We start from the raw sequence: 24643 nt of genomic DNA, 5'->3' as shown, positions 1-24643 counted from the left end.
TGCCAGCTCTCACCTGCTCTCATTCCTGTTTTTATTTCCAACTGTGTTAAGCTGTTTCTCCCTACAATTCTTTTTTCTAAACTGTTCAAATACTTCACCATCCTCTGCAAACTGATTTTCATATTATAGTAATCAAATATAATAACTGATAACAGAGGTCGGCATTGTGGCACAGCCGGTTAACATGTAGCTTGCAATGCCAGCATCCCATATCTGAGTGACGGTTCAGGTCCCCGATACTCTGCTTCTTTTTTTTTTTTTTTTTTTTTTTTGACAGGCAGAGTGGACAGTGAGAGAGAGACAGAGAGAAAGGTCTTCCTTTTGCCGTTGGTTCACCCTCCAATGGCCGCCGCGGTAGCGCGCTGCGGCCGGCGCACCGCGCTGTTCCGATGGCAGGAGCCAGGTGCTTCTCCTGGTCTCCCATGGGGTGCAGGACCCAAGGACTTGGGCCATCCTCCACTGCACTCCCTGGCCACAGCAGAGAGCTGGCCTGGAAGAGGGGCAACCGGGACAGGATCGGTGCCCCGACCGGGACTAGAACCCGGTGTGCCGGCGCCGCAAGGCGGAGGACTAGCCTGTTGAGCCACGGCGCCGGCCGATACTCTGCTTCTAATCCAGTTTCTCGTTAATGCATGTGGGAGGATAGCAGAAGACAGCCCAAGTGCTTGAGCCCCTGCCACACATGCGGGAGACGTGGATGGAGTTCCCGGCTCCAGGATCTGGCCTGGCCCAGCCCAGCCCTAGCTGTAGGAGCCATTTAGGGAGTGAAGCAGCAGATGGAAGGTCTCTCTCTCTCTCCCTCTCTCTGTCTCTCTCTGTGCTTCTCCCTTCCTCTCCCTCTCTTTTACTCTGCCTCTCAAATGAATAAATGAATCTTTGACAATATAGAATTACAGGAAGAGACAGATCTTCCATCTGCTGCACCATATGGGATGCCAGCATTCCAGGCCGTGGCTTCACCACCAGGCCACAACACCAGCCCAGACCATAAAGTCTGTCATCACTAGAAAGAAACGGAAAGTCCCTGTTTGGATGGAAGAAAAGTGGTCTTTTAGGAAATGAGTGCTTATACTCTCAATCCACTTATTTTTCTAGATGAGAAAACAAAGACTCAGGTACAAAAGGCTGTAGCTGGGCCCTAAAATACCCTTTGGAGTAAAAATATACTTTTTTTCCCCATTATCCCAAGGGCTCGGCAGAGAACAAATTGCTTTAACAGTACTTTAAGGAGCATGCGCTGGGCGCTCTTTATGGGAAATGGGTTATGGGAAGTACAATACAATGGCTAAGATGATTTAAATGAAAAAAACCTAACTGGACTGGGAGTGATGTGAGGACGGGCTCACATCCCAGCAGCCACAGTATTTTTACAATGCTTAACACGTGGCCCATGCTCCTAAAATAAGTCCCTGAAGAAAGCAGTTTGGCGCAGCCGGTTCCGCAAATGAGAAAACAGCCACGTGGCTGTATTTACATTCTCACGTCACGTGACACTTGGCGCCCAACCCCAGTCAATGTCTCGCCTCTAGCCCCACTACCGGAGGGATTTCAGGGTAGGGTGTGTGATTGGGCAGCGTCTGAGCACGTGACTCTTAGGCTCTTTTCTATTGGTGAACAGTGGCCCAGCCTCTATTCTACCCCCGCCCCGTGCCTGCCAAGCCCAGGTCCCGCCCCCCTCGGCACCTGAACTGCGCAGGCGCAGTAACTGGTCACGCTCAGGGGCTGGCGGCGTCTCCGTGAGGTGACTGCGGCTGGGTGCGCGGGTTCCTGGCTTCCAGGTGGCGGTTTCCTCCTGAGCCGGAGTCTGACTGGACAGCGTATGACAAAAGGACTCTCGTAGGTGTCCGGGGCCAATTTTCCTGCTTTGCTCTAACCTCAGGGCCGCTCACTCGTCCACCGGCAGTTTCCGGTTGACAACCCCAGAGCGTCAGTGCTGCGTTGAGAGGTGGGGGTCCCGTGAGGAAACGGGGGGCGCGGGAAAGCAAAGGGGAGCCGAGATGTGGGATGGCCAAGGGGAGGTCAGGAGGGGCGAGCGGATGTCGGCTTCCCCAAAGTCCGCATTTAGGCCGGCGCCGCGGCTCACTAGGCTAATCCTTCGCCTTGCGGCGCCGGCACACCAGGTTCTAGTCCCGGTCGGGGCACCGATCCTGTCCTGGTTGCTCCTCTTCCAGGCCAGCTCTCTGCTATGGCCCGGGAAGGCAGTGGAGGATGGCCCAGTTCCTTGGGCCTGCACCCGCGTGGCAGAGCAGGAGAAGCACCTGGCTCCTGGCTTCGGATCAGCGTGGTGCGCCGGCCGCAGCGGCCATTTGGGGGGTGAACCAGCGGAAGGAAGACCTTTCTCTCTAACTCTGCCTGTCAAAAAATAATAATAATAAAAATTAAAAAGTCCGCACTTAAACTCCACCCCGATCCTTGGAGAGAGAGAAGAGTGAAGGCCTGTGCGGTGCTAACCACGCGTTAGCATTGGCTTTGGTGGCGTGCGCTCCCATTCCCGCCTGGTGGACGCATGTTCTTCTCCGAAGACAGCCTAGGCCATTTCTGGAAATTTCTTGAGCCGTGTCCTTCCTCTGGTACGGTTGTTCAGTTACCCCACAAGGTGTTCAAAGCATTGGAGCGAGTTCGTTCCTGGCCTGGTCACCCTAGCTGACCTTGAATAAATGATGTCTCCAAACTTCAGGATCCTCATGTTTCTTTCTTTCTTTTTTTTTAATTTTTGACGGGCCGAGTGGACAGTGAGAGAGAAAGAGACAGAGAGAAAGGTCTTCCTTTGCCGTTGGTTCACCCTCCAATGGCCGCTGCGGCCGGCGCACCGCGCTGATTCGGAGCCAGGAGCCAAGCGCTTCTCCTGGTCTCCCATGGGGTGCAGGGCCCAAGCACTTGGGCCATCCTCCACTGCACTCCCGGGCCACAGCAGAGAGCTGGCCTGGAAGAGGGGCAACCGGGACAGAATCCAGCGCCCCGACTGGGACTAGAACCCGGTGTGCCTGTGCCGCAAGGCGGAGGATTAGCCTGCTGAGCCACGGTGCCGGCCAGGATCCTCATTTTTCAAAAGAAATGATAGGGTTGTGGGGCTTCAGTAAGAGAATGTGTATAAAATGCTTCCTGCAGAACAGGTATTGAATAAATGTTCACAAAATATTGTTTTCCTAAGGGGTAGGAGAGAATACAGGCTTTAAATTTCTCTAAGCTTTATGACACCAAGACTTTTATTTATAATTTTTTTTAAGATTTATTTATTTGAAAGGCAGAGAGAGAGAGATGGATCTTCTATGTGCTTGGTCACTAGCTAAATGGCTGCAACACGCAGGACTAGGCCAGACCGAACTCAGGAGCCTGGAACTACAACTGGGTCTCCCACATGGATGGCAAGGACCCGAGCACTTGGGCCATCCTCTGCTGCTTTCCAAGGTGCATTAGCAGGGAGCTGGATCTGAAGTGGAGCAGCGGGGACTCCAGCTGGCCTCTGATATGGGATGCCAGTGTCAAACCCACTGGGCAACAACATTGGCCCTTGTGATTTAAAAAAAAAAAAAGCTCCTCTGAGAAAAATCATTGTGAAGTTAGGGTTAAAGAATTCTCATTCAGGGGCAAAGACCTCCCTCCCCTCCTGCCATACTGTAATTATAATGGCTGACATTGGCTTTTTTAAGATTGTATTTATTTATTTGAGAGGCAGAGTTGCAGACAGTGAGAGAGAGAGACAGAAAGGTCTTCCTTCTGTTGGTTCACTCCCCAAATGGCTGCAACGGCCGGAGCTGCAGCGATCGGAAGCCAGGAGCCAGGTGCGTTCTCCCATCTCCCATGCGGGTGCAGCGGCCCAATGATTTGGGCCATCTTCTGCTTTCCCAGGCCATAGCAGAGAGCTGGATTGGAAGAGGAGCAGCTGGGACTAGAACCTGGCACCCATATGGGATGCCAGTGCTGCAGGTGGAGGATTAACCCACTGTGCCATGGCACCGGCCCCCTAATCTTTTTTAATTTTTAAAGATTTATTTATTTATTTATTTGAAAGTCAGAGTTACACTGAGAGAGGAGAGGCAGAGAGAGGGAGAGAGAGGGGTCTTCCATCCGCTGGTTCACTCCCCAATTGGCCGCAATCGCTGAGCTTCTTCTGGGTCTCCCCCATGGGTGCAGGGGCCCAAGGACCTGGGCCATCTTACACTGCTTTCCCAGGCCATAGCAGAGAGCTGGATTGGAAGTGTAGCAGCCGGGTCTTCAATCAGTGCCCATATGGGATGCTGGCACTTCAGGCCAGGGTGATAACCCACATGTCACAGCGCAGGCCCCTAATTATTTTTTAAAGATTTATTTTTATTTATTTGAAAGAGTTACAGAAAGAGGTAGACACAGAGAGAGAGAGGTCTTCCATCTGTTGGTTCCCTCCCCCAGATGGCCACAATGGCCAGAGCTGCACCTATATGAAGCCAGGAGCTTCTTCTGGGTCTCCCATGTGGGTGCAGGGGCCCAAGGACTTGGGCCATCTTCTACTGCTATCCCAGGCCATAGCAGGGAGTTGGATCAGAAGAGAGCAGCTGGGACTAGAACCGGCGCCCATATGGGAGCCGGCGCTTCAGGCCGGGGCTTTAACCCACTGCGCCACTGCGCCACAGCACCAGCCGCGGAACTCTTGAGTTTTTAAGATTGTGGTTTATCCCGGTTAAATGAAGTTTGCTCCCAAGGCAGGTGCAGGGTGAGCATGTGTTGCCTGCCCTAATTTTAGACAAAAGGCCATCTGGAATAGGCTATGAGATTAATCTGCTTCACTTTTCAGGGTACACTGACTCTCTTGGGCTAAAGCAGTAATCAAACAAGGCTAGCTACCTTCCTCAGCAGAAACAAATCAACTTAGTTAAGGCTCACTTGGGAATTAACTGTTTCCTCTCTAAAAACCAGGTTCTAGGCAGGTATCCCATTCTAAAAGCTGAAATCAAATAATAGAAGTTTTTTTTTTTTTTTTTTTTTTTTGACAGGCAGAGTGGACAGTGAGAGAGAGACAGAGAGAAAGGTCTTCCTTTTGCCGTTGGTTCACCCTCCAATGGCCGCCGCGGTAGCGCGCTGCGGCCGGCGCACCGCGCTGATCCGATGGCAGGAGCCAGGTGCTTATCCTGGTCTCCCATGGGGTGCAGAGCCCAAACACTTGGGCCATCCTCCACTGCACTCCCTGGCCACAGCAGAGAGCTGGCCTGGAAGAGGGGCAACCGGGACAGGATCGGTGCCCCGACTGGGACTAGAACCCGGTGTGCCGGCGCCGCAAGGCGGAGGATTAGCCTGTTGAGCCACGGCGCCGGCCAATAATAGAAGTTTTTAGAGAACTTGATCATAAAGGCCTATTCTCTTTTAGCTGAGTAAAATGTATATATATAAACATACAGCCACTAGTGTGTGATTTAAAAATAATTCCTTTATTCATTGGCTAGTAAAACATTCTTTGAAGCCATCGCTCATCTTTTCAAAAAAAAAAATATATATCAAAATGGTTCAGTTAAAGCCACTTAACCATTTGGAATTTTACATTAAGTCAAGTCCTTGGGCCTTAACCCTCTAAATCAGTGAGAACCCTGGGTTAGCACTCTAGAGACTAGTCGGGCCTGCACACTTTCCAGGCTGTTTCTTCCACCAGACAGCATGACAAGGGAGTGAATGTATTTTTCCATCAAGAGCAGCTGCTTCTTGGATCTCATCAGCGTGCAGAATACCTTCCTGCCTCTGAAACCCTCCTGGTTTAGGATGGGCTGGCAGAGATGTTGGTTTGCTGCCCTCTACAGCCTGCAGTCAGTGAGCTTCAATTAGTTGGAGGAAAAGGGGATGAATTCTTAGGGATCTGAAAAGAAATGATACAAGTTAATGCCAGGATAAGTTGGGAGTGGGTAAAGGGAATGATTGTGTTGGTGCACAGTGGGTTAAGCTGCTGCTTGGGAGACCTGCATCCCATACTGGATTGCACAGGAACGGGTTCCTACTTCTACTTCCTGCTAATGTGCCTGGGAGGCAGCCGATGATGACTTATGTATTTCTGTCTGCCACCCATGTGGGAGACCCAGATGGAGTTCCTGGCTCCTGGCTTCAGCCTGGCCTAGCTCTGGCTATTGTAGGCATTTAGGGAGTGAAATTAGCAGATGGAAGATCTTTCCCTCTTTAATTCTCTGCCTCTCAAATACATACATACATAAAATTTTAAAAACAAATAAGAAAGGAAATGTGAACATCAGCCTTCCATTCAGAAATCCATAGCACTTAGGATATGGAAAGATGCCCACTATATATTGTTGCCTGAAAACAGAATGTAACAACACATTCAGTACAGCTTGTTCTAGTTTTGTAAAAACAATTCTAGTTAAATGTTAAATTTTCACTATCTCAGTGGTGGGGTTATATATATATATATTTTTCCTTTTAAAGATTTATCTTATTTATTTTAAAGACAAAGTTACAGAGAGGTAGGGACAGAGAAATAGGTCTTCCACCTACTGGTTCACTCCCAGATCTGAAGCCAGGAGCCAGGAGCTGCTTCTGGGTCTCCCTTGTGGGTGCAGGGGCCCAAAGACTTGGGCCATCCTCCACTGCTCTCCCAGGAGCATCAGCAGGGATGCTGGAGTGGAGTGGAGCAGCTGGGACTCAAACCAGTGCCCATATGGGATGCAGGCATTGCAGGCCAGGGCTTTAACCCGCTGTGCCACAGTGCCAGTCCCTATTACCTTTTCTTTCTTTCTTTTTTTTTTTTTTTTTTTGACAGGCAGAGTGGACAGTGAGAGAGAGAGACAGAGAGAAAGGTCTTCCTTTACCATTGGTTCACCCTCCAATGGCTGGCGCGCTGCAGCCAGCGCATCGCGCTGATCCGAAGCCAGGAGCCAGGTGCTTCCTCCTGGTCTCCCATGGGGTGCAGGGCCCAAGCACTTGGGCCATCCTCCACTGCACTCCTGGGCCACAGCAGAAAGCTGGACTGGAAGAGGGGCAACCGGGGCAGAATCCGGCGCCCCGACCAGGACTAGAACCCGGTGTGCCGGCGCCGCAGGCGGAGGATAAGCCTATTGAGCTGCAGTGCCGGCCACCTTATTTTTCTATGTCATCTAAACTTACTTTTTAAAGATTTATTTGAAATTGAAAGGCAGAGAGACAGAGAGAGAAGGGAGGTGGGGAGAATCTTCACTGGTTCTTTCTCCAAATGGCCACAGTGGCTGGGGCTGGACCAGATCAAGGGCCTGAGTACTTGGGTCTTCTTCTGCTTTCCCAGGCACATTAGCAGGGAGCTGGATCAGAAGTGGAACAGCTGGGACTTGAACTGGCATACATATGGGATGCCATCACTGCAGGTGGAGGCTTAATGTTTTATGCCACGGCACCAGTCCCCATCTAAACGTTCTATAATAGATTTGTATTATTCAAGGAATATGGAATTTAGTTTAGAAGTACATTAGTGGCCAGCGCTGTGGCTCAATAGGCTAATCCTCCGCCTTGTGGCGCCGGCACACCGGGTTCTAGTCCCAGTCGGGGCACCGGATTCTGTCCCGATTGCCCCTCTTCCAGGCCAGCTCTCTGCTGTGGCCCGGGAGGGCAGTGGAGGATGGCCCAAGTGCTTGGGCCCTGCACTCGCAAGGGAGACCAGGAGAAGCACCTGGCTCCTGCCTTCAGATCAGCGCAATGCGCCGGCCGCAGCGGCCATTGGAGGGTGAACTGACGGCGAAAGGAAGACCTTTCTCTCTGTTTCTCTCTCTTTCTCACTCTGACTGTCCACTCTGCCTGTCAAAAAAATTAAAAAAAAAAAAAAAGAAGTACATTAGTAAGTGGTTGTGCAGCAAGATTTTCTTAGGTGCCAGCAGGTGCTTTCCCAGGCACATTATCAGCGAGCTGGATTGGAAGTGGAACAGCCAGGACTCAAAACGGAGCTCACAGGATACTGGCATTCCAGGTGGTGGCCTAACCTGATGTGCCACAGTGCCAGCCCCTTTAAATATTTTAATCTACAAGTATAATCACATTAAAATATTAGAGAAAAAAAGCAGTGATGGGAGGATAATTTTTTCAACTCAGATATAACCTTGTAAACAGTGATGTGCCAGTTTTTTTTTCTTAACATTAAAAAATTTTTATTTTGATTTGAAAGGCAGAGTGACAGGAAGAGAGATCTTCCATCTGCTGGTTCACTCCTCAAATGCCCACAACAGCTGAGGCTGGGTAGCCTGAAGCTATGAGCCAGGAACTCCATCCAGGCCTCCCAGGTGGGTGGCAGGGACCCAAGTACTTGAGCTATGATTTGTTGTCTCCTAGAGTGTGCATAAGCAGGAAGCAGGAAGTGGAGAGTGTAGACAGCATTTGATTCCAGGCACTCCCCACCACAATGCCAGCCCTTCCTCAAAAGTTAAACACAGTTACCATTTGGCCCAACAATTCCTCAACTAGGTATATACTCAGCAAGTAAAAACATTTCTAGGGGCAGGCACCGTGGCTTAGCAGGCTAAGCCTCTGCCTATGGTGCCAGCATCCCATATGAGCTCCAGTTCTAGTCCTGGCTGTTCTTCCCACCCAGCTCTCTGCTATAGCCTGGGAAAACAGCAGAAGATGCCCAAGTGCTTGGGCCCCTGCACCCACATGGGAGGCCAGGTAGAAGCTCCTGGCTCCTGGCTTCAGATCGGCCCAGCTCTGGCCATTGCATCCATTTGCAGAGTGAACCAGCAGATGGAAGACCTTTCTCTCTGTAACTCTACCTCTCAGATAAGTAAATAAATCTTAAAAAAAAAAGTCTACACAAAAACTTGTACTGTTCATTATTGCCCACTTCACTATAGTAGCTGACAGCTTCTTTTCCCAGGCTGTGAGGTTAAACCTGTAACCAGAGTACAGCTGCCCAGGGAGAACACACATGTCAGAGCTCTCTAGATCAGGAAAAGATAAACAAAATGGGGAGCCTCTAGAACTCCCCATCCTGCAAAAGTGGCAGTTACCCTTCTGACCAAATCAGTTCCTGCAAAGATGTGCAAAGCAACATTACTCTAATAGCCCGAAAGTGGAAACATCGCAACTATCCATTAACTGATGGATGTATAAGATGGTGTGCCCATACAGTGGACTGTGCAATCATAAAAAGGAATGCAGCACTCAAACATGTTAAAATATGGATGAACCTTGACTACATTATGCTAAGAGAAGAAACTAGTCACAGGGGCACGTGCTGTATCAATGTCCAGAAAGATGAGTTGTCCCAGGGGCTGGGGAAGAGGGCATGGCTGCTGGTGGGTGCAAGCTTTCTCCCTGGGATGATGAAAATGTTCTCAAGTTAGATGGTGCTGATCAGTGCTCAACTTTGTGAGTGTAATAAGAACTAGTCAATTGTATACATTTAAAGGGTAAACCTATGGTATGTGAATTCTACCTCTATAAAGCTGTTATTTAAAAAAAAAAAAAAAAAAACAGGGGAAAAGCAATGGCAGATTCTAGACCATTTAGTGTTTTAAATATCTGTGTGCCAAGAATTTGAAAACCAGAGTCTTTTGTACACTATAGCCTAATGTATATTAAGAAATCAGTTTTTGGCCGGCGCCGCAGCTCAATAGGCTAATCCTCCGCCTTGCAGCGCTGGCACCCCTGGTTCTAGTCCCAGTTGGGGCACCGGATTCTGTCCCAATTGCCCCTCTTCCAGGCCAGCTCTCTGCTGTGGCCCGGGAGTGCAGTGGAGGATGGCCCAAGTCCTTGGGTCCTGCACCCGCATGGGAGACCAGGAGAAGCACCTGGCTCCTGGCTTCGGATCAGCGTGGTGCGCCAGTCACAGTGCGCCGGCCGCAGCGGCCATTGGAGGATGAACCAACGGCAAAAGGAAGACCTTTCTCTCTGTCTCTCTCTCACTGTCCACTCTGCCTGTCAAAAAAAAACAAAAACAGTTTTTATTCAGAGTGGCCGTACATTAAAAGCTTAGGGCCTTCTCTGTTTTGTCAGTGCACCTTCCTACTCTTAGTCACGTGGTAACTAGAACCTGAGAAGGCATTTACCTTTGGCAGCAGATTCAAGTTGAAAGGCCCAGTTTCTGGATCAGGAACATCAGGCTGTGGTCAGTGTGGGTCTATTAAAGGCAGCAACTGTCCACAACGAGCATTCAGCTTCAGACATGCCAAGTCATCTGACCGTGTGGGCCCAATGTTCAATATTGCAATTGGCAGTTTCTTGTCTCGGGCTGTGAGGACAAACCTGTAACCAGAGTACACCTGCCCCGGGGAGAAGATTTATGTAAGAGATCTGTTTGTGAAAAAAAAACAAACAAACCAAACGGGGAACCTCTAGGACTTCCATCCCACCTGAAGGACCAAGTCCATTACCTGCAAGGATGATCCCACCACCAAGAGGGCGTCAGCCTCTTTTACACGTCTGTGCACAAAATCAACTTTGTCAGGGTTTACTGTGTCCCCGAAGAAAACAACATCTGGTTTCAGAGGGCCTCCACATCGGATGCAGGCTGGGACCTGGAAGCTTTGCACCTGCTCCTCCGAGAGAAAGACATCACCGTCAGGAGCCAGGCCATGGACCTCAGCATTCCAGTGGCGATTCAGGGCTTTGAAGCGCTCCTGCAGCAGCCCCCGGGGAGTCTGCTCACCACAATCCAAGCAGAGGACCCTAAAACCAAAGAAGAGCCAGCTAAACAGGTTGTCTTGGAAAGCATGCAGCTACCAAGACGTTTCATCCCCAACCATTTCTCAGTCCCTCCATCACTGCTTGCTTTTCCTCACATTCACAGTTTCCCTGTTATTGTTTATCATTTGTTTTTATTTATTCTTTGAAAGGTAGAGTTACAGACAGATAGAGGGAGAGGCAGAGAGAAAGGTCTTCCATCCACTGGTTCATTCCCCAAATGGCTGCAATGGCTGGAGCTGGGCTTTAAAAAAGCCAGGAGTCTGGAGCTTCTAGGTCTCCCATGTGGGTGCAGGGGCCCAAGGACTTGGGCCATCTTCCACTGTTCTCTCAGGCCATAGTGGAGAGCTGGTTCGGAAGAGGAGCAGCTGGGAGTAGAACCGGCACCTATACGGGATGCGGGAGCTGCAGGTGGAGGATTATCCTACTGCACCACTTCCCATTGGCAGTGCTCCCACCCCGTTGTTATTTAATTTTTACTATGTGAAAGGCAAAGAGAGAAAAAAAAGAGATCTCCCATTCACTTCATTTCCAAAATGCCCATAACAGAGCTAGGGCCAGGCTGAAGCCAAGAGCCAGGAACTACCATGTGTAGGTCTACCCTGTGGGGGGTAGGGGCCCAACTACTAGAGCCTCTCAGGAGGCACAGCAGCAGGGCTCAAGTGGAGCCAGGGGGCTGGCGCTGTGGTACAGTGCGCTAAACATCTACATGCAGGGCAGGACTCCCATATGGGCACCACTTCGAGTCCCACTGCTCCTCTTCCCATCCAGCTTTCTGTTGTGGTCTGGGAAAGCAGCAGCAGATGGCCCAAGTGCTTGGGCCCCTGCACCCACGTGGGAGAGACCCAGAGGAAGCTCCTGGCTCTTGGCTGCAGATTGGCTCAGCTCTGGCAGTTGTGGTTATCTGGGGGAGTGAACCAGCTTTCTGTCCCCCCCCACACACACACTCTGTAATTCTACCTCTCAAATAAATCAATCAATCTTAAAAAAAGAGTGGAGCCAGGACTCAAACCCAGGCACTCTGACATGGGATACAGGCGTCCCAAGTGGTGTCTGAACCACAAATGCATGTACTTCCCCACCATTTTAAGCATACTTTTCCAGGATCTATTTAGCCTACTGCCCTGTTTCTCACCTTCCTTCCACTGCCAACCTTGTAGAATAAGTAATGTCTATTTCCTTATTACATATTCCCACTTAACTTTTGGCTAACTCACGTTTGTCCTGAACATGATTGCAAATGCTTTACCAAGTGATCTCCTTGATACCAAAAACCAGTGCTCCCCCCCCCCGCTTTAGTCTTCGATCTGTTCATTCGCTGTGATTGTTGCTGTCACCATCCTCTGTTGGCTGTACAAGAGGGGGAGAGACCAGAAGAGACAACTCGCTACTGTTTCCCACCCTGTAGTGCCCTGCACCAACCACCAGGGGAGTCTGCCAGCAAGAAGAAGACCATCACCATATGTGGGCCCTCAACCTTGGATCTCATGAGCTGAAATAAACCCCTTTTCTTAACAACTCACAGGTCTCTGTATTTTGTTATTGGCAACAACAACAAAAAAAACCAATCCAGAAAGTTATTTTTCACTGCCTCAGTGCTTGTGCAAGGGTTCCCTCTTGTATGACTGTCAAGCCCTAGTTCTATCTCCAGATCTTGACTGTCTGTCAAGCTTAGTCTCTACCTTCAACCTTCCCTCCCTAACTTCTTTATCTTCCAAAACCCTTGAGGGAAAAAATGTTCCTCATTTTTCTTTTAATCTTGTAAGCCATCGGATTATGTTTATTTTTCTTCCTTAAAGGCCCCATATGAAATGACAAGATGTCTTGAATTTGTTTTAAAATGTTGAGGAAGAGATAGGGAGGGGCAGGCGTTTGGCACAGGGATTAAGACACCACTTGGGGGCTGGCACCACAGCTCAATAGTCTAATCCTCCACCTGCGACACCAGCACCCCGGGTTCTAGTCCCGGTTGCTCCTCTTCCAGTCCAGCTCTCTGCTGTGGCCCAGGAAAGCAGTGGAGGATGGCCCAAGTGCTTGGGCCCTGCACCCGCATGGGAGACCAGGAGAAGCACCTGGCTCCTGGCTTCGGATCAGCGCGGTGTGCCAGCCACAGTGGCCATTGTGGGATGAACCAACAGAAAAGGAAGACCTTTCTCTCTGTCTGTCTCTCACTGTCCACTCTGCCTGTCAAAAAAAAAAAAAAAAAAGAGATCACAGTGACTGGGTTCAAGTCTAGGCTTCACTCCTGATTCCAGCTTCCTGCTAATACATACCCTAAGAGAAGCAGGTGATGGCTCAAGTACTTGGGTCCCTGCCACCCACAGGGAGACCTGTTGAGTTCCTGTCTCCTGGCTTTGGTTTGGCCGAGCCCTGGCTGATACAAGTATTTAGGGAATGAACCATCAGATAGAAGATCTCTCTTCCTCTCCCTCCTTTTCTCTGTCTTTGCCTTTCAAATAAATAAAAATAAAAATCTGAGAAAAAATGTTTAAGAAGAGAGAGGTGGAGATGTCATGATTAAACCTTTGAATCTGGTTGAAGGCATATGGGCTTTTGTGAATTCTTGAAATGTTCGTAAAAAAAATTTCATGAGCCGCTAGGCATCATTAACTCTAATTCCTTCAACAGCACCTTAGCTTGGCTCCTTCAGGCGGACCTCCCGACCCATTCTTTCTGGTCCCCTTCAGGATTCCTCAAATGCTATTTTTATCCTGCACTTTTCTTGCTCAGAAACCACTCACAGTCCCCTTTGATGTCTCCCAACAGACCCAGACTGCACTGATTTTCAAATGCAACCACGATTCGGGTCTAGCCTTCCCAGACAGTTGGACTGTCCACACCCTCCAGAGGTCAGGCCAGACTCATGCAGGCTCTACAGGCTCTGTTCATTTAGCTACACGGGTGGGGAGCCTTGGTTCTTCCAAGGGCCAGCTGGATAGTTATGACTTCATTCAGGAGCCATTCAGAATTATCAACTTAGAAATTAGCCTGCTGTATATTATTGAATTTCTCACCTGTGGTTGCCTTGGCAGGGCCAGAACAAATGATTCCCCACCGTGAAAGCCCTCTTTTCCCGCTTAGCTTAATCACACTTGAGCCAGTTTCAAGCCTCCCCTTATCCATACAGGCTTTCTCAATAACTCCAATCTTTACTAAGTCAGGTTCTTTGAACATACACAGCACATACAGCAAGGACCACATAACATAACAGCTGCATTGATTTGCTAATGTTAAACATGTTATTTTTGTGCCCTCCCAAACCATTACAAAGTTCCCACATATGAAGTAGACCACCTTTTTAAAATGATTATTTGAAGGCCGGCGCCGTGGCTTAACAGGCTAATCCTCCGTCTTGCGGCACCAGCACACCGGGTTCTAGTCCCGATCGGGGCGCCGGATTCTATCCCGGTTGCCCCTCTTCCAGGCCAGCTCTCTGCTATGGCCCGGGAAGGCAGTGGAGGATGGCCCAAGTGCTTGGGCCCTGCACCCGCATGGGAGACCAGGAGAAGCACCTGGCTCCTGGCTTCGGATCAGCGAGATACGCTGGCCGCAGCAGCCATTGGAGGGTGAACCAACAGCAAAAAGGAAGACCCTTCTCTCTGTCTCTTTCTCACTATCCACTCTGCCTGTCAATAAATAAATAAATAAATAAATAAATAAAACGATTATTTGAAAGGCAGAGACTAAGGTCTTCCATCTGCTGGCTCACTCCCCAAATGGCTGCAATGACCACGGCTGAGCCAGGAGCCCAGAACTCTTATCCATGTGGGTAGCAGGAACTCTGTCCATGTGGGTACTTGTACCTGCTGCCTCCCAGGGTGTACATTAGCAGGAAGCTGTAGTAAAGAGTATCTGGGACTTGAACCAGGCTCTCAGAGATGTGGGCATCCCATCTGGCTGTTTAACCCACTGTGCTAACATAGCCAACCACATTTTATACTGTAGTTGTGATCCCTGCGTAATAGCATACCAATATACACCATACATAAAACACCGTGTAACTATTTTAGATTGGCAGACAGATTTCAGTCCTCAGAACAGCATCTCTAGGGCCTAAAAAAATAAAAAAATTAAAAAGAAAGAAAGAAAGAAAGTGGCCTCCAAGACAGGGCATTTAGGGTCAGTCAAAACATTGACTTCTTGATCATGGTGCACCCTTGGAAAGCAGTTGTGATGATCCACTGGCTGTTGCGGGCATTTGGAGAGTGAACCAGTGGGTGGGAGATCTCTCTGCTTTTCCAAATAAGAAAAAATTTTAATGCTCTCCTATTAGTTACAAGTTATTGCCAGGAATGCAGGCATGACACCCTGCCTATGTGTTCAAGTCATCTATATGTATGGAGTTCTGACTACCTGCCAGAGGCTACACTGTGTTCTCTGTGTGGAGGCAGCAGACATCCCGCCATCTTAGCATGTGCTGCTGGTGTTTTGCTCATATCTTCCTTAGGTCTCCCTGGAATCCACCTGCACACAGTTTTCTTTGAAACTTCCTCCATCTCCCTCACTTAGGATGCTCTCTGACTGTGGAAGCTTCCTTGGGAGAAGCACAGTGTTACGGAACCAAGTTCCTAAGAGTGACCAATGAGAGATGGGAGGTGGTGGATTAATACCTTAGCTTCCTTGACTTCCAGGGAGAAAATTCCAGTGCACATCCTGGACAGTCAGGAGCTGCCATGGTTTGGGTGTGGTTAGTAGCCCAAGGGTTCCTGTGCTGGCAGGTAGGTCCCAGTGTGACAATGATGAAACATTTAAGAGGTGGGACCTGGCCAGCACCGCGGCTCAATAGGCTAATCCTCCGCCTGCGGCACTGGCACACCGGGTTCTAGTCCCGGTCAGGGCACCGGATTCTGTCCTGGTTGCCCCTCTTCCAGGCTAGCTCTCTGCTGTGGCCCGGGAAGGCAGTGGAGGATGGCCCAAGTGCTTGGGTCCTGCACCCGCATGGGAGACCAGGAGAAGCACCTGGCTCCTGGCTTCGGATCAGTGCAATGAGCCGGCTGCAGCGGCCATTGGAGGGTGAACCATCCACTATCCACTCCAAATGTCAAAAAAAAAAAAAAAAAAAAGTGGGGCCTAGTGGGAGTTCATTACTGGGTCCTGCTTGCTCCTTGGCTTCCTGCTGGCCCTGTGACTTCTTCTCACAAGCCCTCCTGCCATGACACCATCCACTGATGACACCATCCACTGCTGGGCCCTCACCAGAGGCTAAACCAAGGGGGCCACAGGTCTTGGATCTTCAGCCTCTGAAATTATAAACTAAATTAGCATCTTTTTAATAAGACAGGCAGGAGCCAGTGCCATGGCATAGCGGGTAAAGCCACTGCCTGCGGTGCCAGCATCCCACATGGGTGCCAGTTCTAGTCTCAGCTGCTCCACTTCCGATCCAGCTCTCTGCTATGGCCTGGGAAAGCAGTAGAAGATAGCCCAAGTCCTTGAGCCCTGCACCTGTGTGGGAGACCCAGAGGAAGCTCCTAGCTCCTGGGCCCAGCTCCACCTGTTGTGGCCATTTGGGCAGTGAACCAGCCGATAGAAGACCTTTCTCTCTCTGATTTGCCTCTGCCTCTCTGTAACTCTGCATTTCCAATAAATAAACAAATCTTTAAAAAAAAAAAAAAGAGAGAGAGAGAGAGAGAAAGAAAGGCAGAGTGACAGAGAGCAAGTGCATTTCACTTGCTGGTTCACTCCCCAAATGTCTATAATGGCCAGGGTTGGGTCAAGCCAAAGCCAGAAGCCATAAACTCAATCCATGTCTCCTACATGAGTGGCATGGACTCAAGTATTTGAGCCATCATCTGCTGCCTCTGACAGTGGGCATTTGCAGAAACTTGGATTGGAAGCAGAGGCAGGACTCCATCCCAGACATTTCGAAATGAGATGTGGTGACCCAAGCAGCAACTTAATCCACTGTGCCACACACAGACCCCAGCTTCTTTCTTCATAAGTGACTCAACTGCAGGTATTTTGTTTCAATAACAAAAAAGGGACTAAAACAAGGTCACTCACAAGATTGAGCTCCAGCTCCCCAAAGCAGCAGCTCACTCACAAATGCACTCTTTCTAGGTTTTTTTTTTTCCCCTTCCCTGTTCTCTGTTTCCAATCCTTGAGTTTACTGGCATCAACTCCAAAAACACAACTTGCCCCCAAATCTCTCTCTCAAGGTCAAACCAAGATGACCATGACCAAGACAGCCAAGGTCCCTTGCTCTCGTGCAATAACAGGCATCTTTGTGTTCAAGCAATTCAGACCATCCTGCACCTGTGCATGCATCCATGGAGCTCAGTCAGGCGCTGACTCCCTGCCTTGGTGTGCAAGGCATCCACGTTTTGGGTCACCAACCAGTGCAGCTTTCCAAGTTTCTCCCACTTGTTCAGAGCCCAGTGTGCAGGGTTCGGCTGGTGGGAGGAAAACTGAGGCCAGCCCACAAAGTTTCTCGCCCAGTACCGCTGGCGGATGGGAGCACTCCGTACAAAGTCACTATGCTGGATAGGCCTCCGGTCAGTGCGTGCATAAAGTCCCACCTTCTCTGACCTGTAGTCTGGAATCCCCGACTCGGTGGAGATTCCTGCCCCAGTCATCACAAGGACTCTCTTGGAAAGAGTGATGAAGCGCTGTAATTCTTTGACCTTTTCAGGATCCAGAGGAGGACTTGGTGGCACAAATAACTCAACGGATCCATGTGAGCACTGCCGGCTGAGGTTGGGGATCCAATGGCCTTTTCCTGACCTGAAAGTCAACCCACAGTTCATCCGCATCCTAAAGAAAAAGAAATCTCATGTGAGAAACTAATTTGGTATATTTTTAAAAAAGATTTACTGAGGGGCTGGTGCTGTGGCACAGTAGGTTAATCCTCCACCTGCAGCGCTGGCATCCCATATGGTCGCTGGTTCTAGTCCCGGCTGCTCCTCTTCTGATCCAGCTCTCTGCTAGCCTGGGAAAGCAGTAGAGGATGGCCCAAGTCCTTGGACCCCTGTACCCATGTGGGACACCCAGAAGAAGCTCCTGGTTTTGGATCGGCTCAGCTCTGGCTGTTGCAGCCATTTGGGGAGTGAACCAGCAAGACCTTTCTCTCTGTCTCTCCCTCTCAAATAAATAAAAAAATTTTTTTTTTTTTGACAGGCAGAGTGGATAGTGAGAGAGAGAGACAGAGAGAAAGGTCTTCCTTTTTGCCATTGGTTCACCCTCCAATGGCCGCTGCAGCCGGCGCATCTCGCTGATCCGAAGCCAGGAGCCAGGTGCTTCTCCTGGTCTCCCATGGGGTGCAGGGCCCAAGGACCTGGGCCATCCTCCACTGCCTTCCCGGGCCACAGCAGAGAGCTGGCCTGGAAGAGGGGCAACCGGGATAGAATCCGGAGCCCCAACCGGGACTAGAACCCGGTGTGCCGGTGCCGCAAGGCGGAGGATTAGCCTGTTAAGCCACGGCGCCGGCCAAGAAACTGGTTTTAAAAGCAAAGGTAGCCGGCGCCATGGCTCAACAGGCTAATCCTCCGCCTTGCGGCGCTGGCACACCGGGTTCTAGTCCTGGTCGGGGCACCGGATTCTGTTCCGGTTGCTCCTCTTCCAGGCCAGCTCTCTGCTGTGGCCCGGGAAGGCAGTGGAGGATGGCCCAGGTGCTTGGGCCCTGCACCCCATGGGAGACCAGGAGAAGCACCTGGCTCCTGCCTTCGGATCAGCACGGTGCGCTAGCCGCGGTGGCCACTGGAGGGTGAACCAACGGCAAAGGAAGACCTTTCTCTCTGTCTCTCTCTCTCTCACTGTCCACTCTGCCTGTCAAAAAAAAAAAAAAAAAAAAAGCAAAGGTAACCAGCAATAGATGAAAGGGTAGACACAATGTGGTCTACCCATACAATGGAATACTATTCAGCTATAAAAATGAATGAACTTCTGTTACATGCTATAACACAGATAAACACCAAATACATTTTGCTAAGTGTTAGAAGTCAGTCACAAAATGACAAACATAATTCCACTTCTATGAAACATACACAATAAAGGAAGGTAAGTGCTATGGATCAAGTCCCCGCTCTGCTTCTGATTCCAGCTTCCTGCTAATGCACACCCTGGGAGACAGCAGGTGATGGCCCACGTGGTTGGGTCCCTGCTACCCCCATGGGAGGCCCAGACTGAGTTGGCCTAGCCCAGACCCAGCTATTGTTTGCATTTGGGGAGTGAACCCACACTGGAGTGCACAGGTTTGATACCTGGCTCTGGCTCCTGACTCCAGCCTCTCACTAATACACACCCTGAGAGGCAGTGCTGATGGCTCAAGTATTGGTTGGGTTCCGGTCACCCACATGGGAAATTTGCATTGATTTCCCAGCTCCCAGCTGTCTTCCAACCCCCACTGCTGTTGGGGACATTTGGGAGTGAACCAGCAGATGGGCGTGTGGTCTCTCTCTCTCTCCACCTCTCAAAATAAATAAGTTTAAAAATGACATTTAAAAGACAACTGGAAAGTTGAACATTAACTGGATATTAATATTAATAAATTGTTTTTAAAATGTCTAACAAATGGTACTATAATTCTTAAAAAAGAAGTCCTCATTCTATGGAGTAACATGCTGCAGTTTTGGATGAAATGATGTATATGGAAGGACTTTTTTTTTTTTTTTTTTTGACAGGCAGAGTGGATAGTGAGAGAGAGAGACAGAAAGGTCTTCCTTTGCCTCCAATGGCCGCTGCGGCCGGCGCATCTCGCTGATCCAAAGCCAGGAGCCAGGTGCTTCTCCTGGTCTCCCATGCGGGTGCAGGGCCAAGGACTTGGGCCATCCTCCACTGCCTTCCCGGGCCATAGCAGAGAGCTGGCCTGGAAGAGGGGCAACCGGGACAGAATCCGGCGCCCCAACCAGGACTAGAACCTGGTGTGCCGGCGCCGCAAGGCAGAGGATTAGCCTGTTAAGCTACGGCGCCGGCCTACTTCTTTCAAAATAATATAAGGAGTATGGGGAACAAAGTAGTTAGGAATGGGGGCCAGTGCTGTGGCTTAGTGGGTAAAGCCGCAGCCTGCAGTGCTGGCATCCCACATGGGCGCCAGTTCGTGTCCCAGCTGCTCTACTTCCAATCCAACCCTCTGCTATGGCCTGGGAAAGCAGTAGAAGATGGCCCGAGTCCTTGGGCCCCTACACCCATGTGGGAGACCCGGAAGAAGCTCCTGGCTCCCAGCTTTGGATCAGCGCAGCTCTGGCCACTGCAGCCAATTGGGGAGTGAACCAGCGGATGGAAGATCTCTCTCTGCCTCTCCTTCTCTGTGTAACTCTTTCAAATAAATAAATTAATTTTTGAAAAGGAATATATAAATGGAAAAGATTAAGCAAGAAACATTCATTGTTGACACTGGGTGATGGGTTCATGGCTGGGACTACAAAACCATTTTTAAAACATTAAAAAGTAATTCCTTCGCAGTGGGCATTTATCCTAGTGTCCCTGTCCCCATTTATGCGCATGTCCTTGTCACAGTATCTGAGTTCAGCGCTCAGCTCTGGCTCCTGACTGGCTTCCTTCTAATGCAGACCCTGGGGGGCAGCAGTGATGGCTTACGTGGCTGGGCTCGTATCACCCACATGGGACGCCTAGATTGCATCTCCAACTTCTGGCTTTAGCCCCAGAGCCCAGCTCCAGCCATTGTGGGCATTTGGAAGGTGAAATGACAGATGGGAGCACTCGCTCTGCCTCTCAGAGGCATATGTACACTGCAGATGCCCTGGGGTACCCAGAGACTGGAAGGTCAGAAAGGCCAAAACCATGAGATGAAGAAAAAATGCTTTGAATTTTAGCAGCTTAAGAGATATGCATGATAATAAAGTAAGAAGAAAAGAAAATAATGAGGATAAGTTTAAAGAGAAGCAAAAACATGGAATGTTTTATCTCAAAGGTATACAGAATTCCAATATCTAGACATATCAGCAGCCATATAGTATTTGGAGAAGACATATTTGAAATTAAATGTACAAAGTGAGCTAGGGCAAGTGACTTCTGAGTGTAGTTCCTTCATGTTGTCCTACATCTAAACAAAAGTAAGAAGCGAGGTCACATACTTATCAACAGTACAGAGAGAAACATGGACTAGATCTAAAAAATATAGACAAACTTGAAACCATAGGCTGGAGATGACTGAAGCAAAGAAAAGGAGTGTACTCAAGTTAAAAAGAAACAGTGTCGGGGCCAGTGTCGCGGCACTGCAGGTAAAGCTGCTGCCTGCAACGCTGGCATCTTCAGTAGGGGCCAGCTCATGTCCCAGCTGCTCCACTTCCAATTCAGCTCCCTGCTAATAGCCTAGGAAAAGCAGCAGAGGATGGCCCAAGTGCTTGGGCCCCTGCTACCCACATGGAAGACCTGGAAGAAGCTCTTGGCTTTGGGCTAGCCCAGCCCCTGCCATTGCAGCCATATGGGCAGTGAACCCATGGTTGGAAAATCTCTCTCCTCCTCTCTAACTCAGACTTTCCAATACATAAATAAATCTTAAGGGGAAAAAAAAAAAGGAAGGAAGGAGAAGGAAGAGGGGGAGAGAGAGACACACACACACAAAGAGGAAAAGAAAGAGAAAGAAGAAAGTCTACAGCAAGAATCCACAGATAAAGAAAATCTTGGGTAGCTTCCTTATTTCCTGTAAACAGTCCACACTAAATTGCACTTGGGAGCAGGTTTCTGGTGAGATTTGAAGACCTTACAATTTATATATATAGTAAGCCACCAACCTAAAGGCACTAATAATCAGCAAAGTTGGGTGTTGAGGTTAAATGGGCTGAGCCGCTGCCTGCAACACTGGCATCCCATATGAATGTCGGCTAGAGACCTGGCTGCTCTACTTCTGATCCAGTTCCCTGCTAATGCTCTGAGAAGGCAGTAGAAGACAGCCCAAGTCCTTGAGCTCCCACTGCCCATGTGGAAGTCTTGAATGAAGCTCCTAGCTCTTGGCTTCAGCCTGGCCCAACACCAGCCATTGCAGCCATCTGGAGAGTGAACCAGTAGACAGAACCCTCTGCCTCTGCCTCTCTCTAACTCTGCCTTTCAACTAAATAAATCTTTTTTTTTCCACTGAGTTTATATATATATATACATGTATATATACATGTATATATATATATAAACATTTATTTGAAAGGCAGGGATACAGAGAGGCAGAGGCAGAGGGAGAGAGAGGTCTTCCATCCGCTGGTTCAGTCCCCAAATGGCCGCAACAGCCAGAGCTGGGCTGATCCAAAGCCAAGAGCTTTCTCCAAGTTTCCCACATGGGTGCAGGGGCCCAAAGACTTGGGCCATCTTCTACTGCTTTCCCAGGCCACAGCAGAGAGCTGGAATGGAAGTGCAGCAGCCAGGGCTCCAACTGGTGCCCATATGGGATGCCAGCACTGCAGACGTTAGCTTTACCCACTATGGCATAGTGCTGGCCCCTAAATAAATCTTTTCAAAAAAAATCAGCAAAGTTGGTCACTGAAACAGGAATATCAGGAGGGTAATGAGAGCCAACAGACACTGATAAAGATCTGGAGAGTAAGAATTTGTCAGAAATTCGTGCAGTGCTTTTTCACAGAGGGTAAGAATATCCAGGCACCAGAGCAGAGATCTGGAGAGGAGCACAGGTTTTCATGTCAGCTAAGAAAGTGATCTGTCTGGACCACACTGCTCCCAGGTGGCAGGATCCATGCTTGGCAGAACAACCTACTGATACTGAATTAAATCACTTCAGTACCTTGAACTGATCCCACAAGGAACAAGCATATCTTATATATATGCTTATATAAATTATAAAATTTATAATTTTACTTTGTAATCCAAATCAATCCTTTGCAAAACTTGGAAGGATGTGAGCCAGCTTCAAAATCTAACTCAAGAATGTATCGAGGAACCAGCGCTGTGGCATAGCAGGTAAAGCCTCCACCTACAGTGCTGGCATCCCATATGGCTCCGATTCGAGTCTCGGCTGCTGCTCCTCCGATCCAGCTCCCTGCTAATGTGCTTAGGATAGCAGTGGAAGACGGCCCGAGTCCCTGGACCCCTGCACCCACGTGGGAGACCTGGAAGAAGCTCCAAGCTGCTGGCCTCCGACTGGTCCAGCTCCACTGCTGCAGCCATTTGGGTAGAGAACGGATGGAAGACTTTTCTTTCTCTGCCTCTCCCTCTGTGTAACACTTCCAAATGAATAAATAAATAAATGTTTAAAAAGAATTCATAGAAAATAACCATGGTTGGCTGGCGCCGTGGCTTAACAGGCTAATCCTCTGCCTTGTGGTGCCGGCACACCAGGTTCTAGTCCTGGTCGGGGCACCGGATTCTGTTCCGGTTGCTCCTCTTCCAGGCCAGCTCTCTGCTATGGCCCGGGAAGGCAGTGGAGGATGGCCCAGGTCCTTGGGCCCTGCACCCGCATGGGAGACCAGGAGAAGCACCTGGCTCCTGGCTTCGGATCAGCGAGAGGCGCCGGCCGCAGCGGCCATTGGAGGGTGAACCAATGGCAAAAAGGAAGACCTTTCTCTCTGTCTCTCTCTCTCACTATCCACTCTGCCTGTAAAAAAAGAAAAGAAAAGAAAAGAAAAGAAAAGAAAAGAAAAGAAAAGAAAAGAAAAGAAAAGAAAAGAAAAGAAAAGAACCATGGCCAATTTCAGGCTACAGGATACCAATGGCTATTGAATTTGTGAGCATTTAACTGGCTGTCCCCCAGTATAGACTGATTCCAGCACACCCTCACCCTTCTGGATCCTATGAGTTCAACCTGAAATAACAAACCCACCTTTTTAAAAATTATTATTATTGTCATTATGTTTTGAATCATTCATTTTTGGTCAAGAATCTCCAATACCTTCCACACAATAAAATCTTGCTTACACACTGGACTATAAGCCAATCTTCCATAGCTCTTAAGAACCTGTGCCAGGCCGGCACCATGGCTCACTTGGTTAATCCTCTGCCTGGGGTGCTGGCATTCCATATGGGTGCCGGGTTCTAGTCCCAGTTGCCCCTCTTCCAGGCCAGCTCTCTGCTGTGGCCCGGGAAGGCAGTGAAGGAAGGCCCAAGTGCTTGGGCCCTGCACCCGCATGGGAGACCAGGAGGAAGCACCTGGCTCCTGGCTTCGGATCAGAGCAGCACCGGCCGTGGTGGCCATTTGGGGAGTCTATAACTCTTGTCAAAAAAAAAAAAAAAAAAAAAGACCCTGTGCCAGAATTGTACCTTGCCACATCCCTCAAATGGAAATTAGCTTCAAATGGCTGGGAATCCACCAAGGCTGGGAATCAGAGTAGCCATGGGAAATTATATTTTGGTTATAAACAGGGGAGTGGGGCGGTGTAGGGAAGAAAATAATTGATGTCAGATGAGTTCCTTGTTAACGGCTCACCCCAGGACCCTTAGCATTGCTCCATCACTCACGACTACGTCTCAATGTATTTATATTCGTGCAGTTACACATCCCTGCGGGGTGGAGGTGCGGTCCCATACAAGCCCCCTTCCTAAATCTGTAAACGAGAATGCCCACATTTCTCCACTAGTACGAGCAGCGGGCCACTTTGTTTCTCGCTCAGCCCCCACGCAGACCCCGCTTCTCAGACTTGGCCGTGAAAACCAGGCTGCACGCGCGGCCCGACCTCCCTCGGACACTCCTCAGCGACACCCGAGCCACCAAGCGCACCCGGAGTCTGGCGCCCCGAGACCGCACACAACACACTCACCTTCCACAGCTTCTCTTCGGACAGCGGGACGGCCTGGCTAGAGGGTGCATTCTGGGAAGTGTAGTCCGCCAGGCTGAAGTGACGCGAGAAAAACTACAAGCCCCACAATCCTCTGGGCCTCGCCGCTGAGGGACTCGCTCGTGTAGCAGCGCCCCCTGTCGACCCTTCCTGGTAAGAGTCTGAACCTTGGTTCCTGAGGCGCGGCTCACGCCTGAGGTAGCGTTGGATATTTGTCTCCCCTTTCAGACCGACTCCGCGTCGTGGCCGGGGGTCCAACAACGAGAAACGGCTTAGGCGTACGGGACTGAAACAGAGCTGCTCGAGCGGCGGCGTCCCGCGTCCGCGGGCGCGAGGGGAGTTACTCACCGTCACTGTGA

The 24643-nt window shown here is 49.7% G+C and overlaps 1 protein-coding gene across 1 annotated transcript; it reads right to left on the bottom strand.

Annotated features, from left to right (window-relative positions):
• Window positions 1-5356: 5356 nt before the first annotated feature.
• SIRT4 (sirtuin 4) lies at window positions 5357-24643 on the bottom strand. The gene is made up of 5 exons (XM_062182269.1): window positions 24267-24643; window positions 16867-17364; window positions 10305-10599; window positions 9981-10193; window positions 5357-5821 (listed from the first exon to the last, which is right to left on the bottom strand). The coding sequence occupies exons 1-4, from the start codon at window positions 24314-24316 to the stop codon at window positions 10041-10043; spliced, it is 996 nt and encodes a 331-aa protein (XP_062038253.1). The 5' UTR covers window positions 24317-24643; the 3' UTR covers window positions 5357-5821; window positions 9981-10040.

This window comes from Lepus europaeus, chromosome 23, assembly GCF_033115175.1.
Source record: "Lepus europaeus isolate LE1 chromosome 23, mLepTim1.pri, whole genome shotgun sequence".
Lineage (NCBI taxonomy): Eukaryota > Metazoa > Chordata > Mammalia > Lagomorpha > Leporidae > Lepus > Lepus europaeus.
This window is presented reverse-complemented; position numbering and strand designations above follow the sequence as displayed.

Excerpts from the sequence above, each read along its gene's own strand:
- SIRT4 (XM_062182269.1), bottom strand. The coding sequence starts at position 24,316 with ATGCACCCTCTAGCCAGGCCGTCCCGCTGTCCGAAGAGAAGCTGTGGA. Across the intron at positions 10,600-16,866 it reads CTCCATGGATGCATGCACAG|GGTCCTCTGCTTGGATTGTG; the intron begins GTGCAGGATGGT and ends CTTTGGTTTTAG. Across the intron at positions 10,194-10,304 it reads TGGTGGGATCATCCTTGCAG|GTGTACTCTGGTTACAGGTT; the intron begins GTAATGGACTTG and ends TCCCCGGGGCAG.